The sequence below is a fragment of the Chrysochloris asiatica genome, unplaced genomic scaffold (genome assembly GCF_000296735.1).
Source record: "Chrysochloris asiatica unplaced genomic scaffold, ChrAsi1.0 scaffold00630, whole genome shotgun sequence".
NCBI lineage: Eukaryota > Metazoa > Chordata > Mammalia > Afrosoricida > Chrysochloridae > Chrysochloris > Chrysochloris asiatica.
The window spans coordinates 227525-229906 of NW_006409148.1; the positions used below are offsets into that span (position 1 = coordinate 227525).

General features: G+C 44.1%; 1 protein-coding gene across 1 annotated transcript in view; it reads right to left on the bottom strand.

Moving 5' to 3' along the window:
- Nucleotides 1-1935: 1935 nt before the first annotated feature.
- The window catches only part of LOC102837206 (histone-lysine N-methyltransferase PRDM9-like), an 11900-nt gene continuing 11453 nt past the window's right edge, over nucleotides 1936-2382 (bottom strand). The window contains exon 4 of the mRNA XM_006877834.1: nucleotides 1936-2382. This exon is cut by the window's right edge and continues 3 nt beyond it. Within this exon, the coding sequence (XP_006877896.1) occupies nucleotides 1936-2382 (447 nt within the window).

A 2382-nucleotide genomic window follows, 5' to 3' on the forward strand; every position in this document is an offset into this window, starting at 1 on the left:
CCTTCATTGTGATCATACAAGCTTAACAAAAGTATTTCTGTGATGTCCAAACTGACCTTTCCATATTCTGTTCATTTTTCAACTACTGAACATTTTCCTTTTCACATCATCTCCTCTCCTACGTAAGTGAATTGTTCTTCTTATTTCTACTAAAATATCAAGTTAAACCTTACAAAAATCATTTGCACTTCTCAGACCTCTGATTACATCCTCTTAGTAATATAAGTTTCTATTACTCATCAATGGCTACACTATTATTTCTACTATCAATTTTCTATCCTATATAACGTACTATTTTTCATAGTAAAGGTATTACTAACATCTACTTAATTATTTTGTTTTTCTAAAGTATTCATTAGATTGCTAAATCACAGTGTTCCTATATTCCTTTCTTTTGAAGCTGTGAGGCATAAGGCCCAACATGGCTAATTGCTGCATGAAATGTAGATTATTAAGTTTAGACTATTTTTCACGTATGCTCGCTATTCTCTGCCTATTTACACAGGTGCCTGTATGTAATAGTGGGGATCTGTGGATTCTGGATGGTAATTGATTGTGGTGAGGTCCATAGGGGTCGGTCAACTTTACTTCAGTTTGTTCTCTGATTTTGTGAGCTCATAAATGCAGCTACTTTATACTTAGGTGTTCTGTGATCGGGAGTGGCTTATACAATTCCCTTTGAATTCAAACCACTGAAGTTAAAACATTTATTGCCAGACTGGTTTCTTCCCAAGGTCTCCAGAGCTCACAGTAAAGGCTATGAATACGGCCATATTATATATTTTTACAAGTGAATTTAGAGTTATCCTAGAGAAAAGATAGAAGCCAGCTTCTGAGAATCATCTGCTTTGCATGACGTTTCTCCTTCTGCTGGGACCGTGTCAAACAGCAGAAGCCAAGCCGCATGCGTGGCAGAAGAACTCACCAGTGGTGAGGGTGGGGGGGTGTGTACTCACTCAGGCACCCCCCTCTAGTCACCAGAAGGAGGTGTGCAAACAGTGGGTGGCCCATGAACCAGAAAAAGAAAATCAGAACAAAGTGAAACCGACAAAGTGTATTGTCCACCTTTGCTCTGAGGTTCCCGCAGCGTTTTTCCATGGTGTGTCTGCTCCAACATTGCTCTTGCTCTTTGGTCTCACCCAAGTTGGTGAGACTCTGGGCCACCAAGCCAGGGAAATTAAAACGTACACGATTTTTTACTTTCCTACAAGTTCCACTAGCTATAAGACTTCTAACTTTTAAAGTATTCCTAACTATGTGGTTCTGAGTTTTGGAGCTCATCAATGAACCTGCTTTGCCTGGTATTCTGTGGTATGGCTGACACGATGGTCTGAGGAGAGGTTGGTTGGAGCAAAGTCAACGGGAGAGGTGTAGATTGGTGTTCTATGAGAGATGTGGTTCAAGGGTCCAGGGGGACATTAAGCCAGAGAACTATGTTTCCAGGTGGTTTGTGAGGGAGTGGTCATTGAGAGAGGAGGCTATACTTCCCAGGGAATCAAAGTGCTCCCTTCTTAGAGGGTCCCAACTTCTCTCCCCAGGTCCACATTAGATTCTCCAATCATTTAGTTAGATTCTACACTTCACCTTTTCAGGGGCCAAAGTGCTGTGGAAATCTGGGCTGAGAATGTGAGTTCTCTGTGTCTTCTCTGATGAGGGAGTAAGGTATGTGGCTTGGACTACAGCTCTGTGTGAAAGCTACATTTACTACAAAAGACTAAAGCATCATGGAAGAGGATTGGCAGAGCCACCTGCCCACTTCAGGAACCCTTGGGGTTTCTCGACATCTTCCCTTGACATGAAAATGGAGGACCTGCTTACCCACTTATTTCTGCGCTCTTCACTCTATTGGGAACTTGCTCTGAAGCCTCTCAAAGCTGGGGAGATGGAGGTGTGTGTTGGCAGTATTTTCTTCTCCTGGGTCCAATGAGGTGTGACTTAATCACCAAAGTTTTGCCCAGATTCCCTGCAGACATAGGGATTCTTCCCTGAGTGTGTCCTCTGGTGTCTGATGAGGGCTGACTTCTGACTAAATCCTCTCCCACACTCCTTGCAGACATAGGGCTTCTCCCCTGAGTGTGTCCTCTGGTGTATAATGAGGTATGACTTCTGACTAAAGCCTCGCCCACACTCCTTGCAGACATAGGGTTTCTCTCCTGAGTGTGTCCTCTGGTGTCTGATTAGGTATGACTTCTGACTAAAGCCTCGCCCACACTCCCTGCAGACAAACGGCTTGTCCCCTGAGTGTGTCCTCTGGTGTACAGTGAGGACTGACTTTTCACTAAAGCCTCGCCCACACTCCCTGCAGACATAGGGCTTCTCCCCTGAGTGTGTCCTTTGGTGTCTAATGAGGTCTGACTTCTGGCTAAAGCCTCGCCCACACTC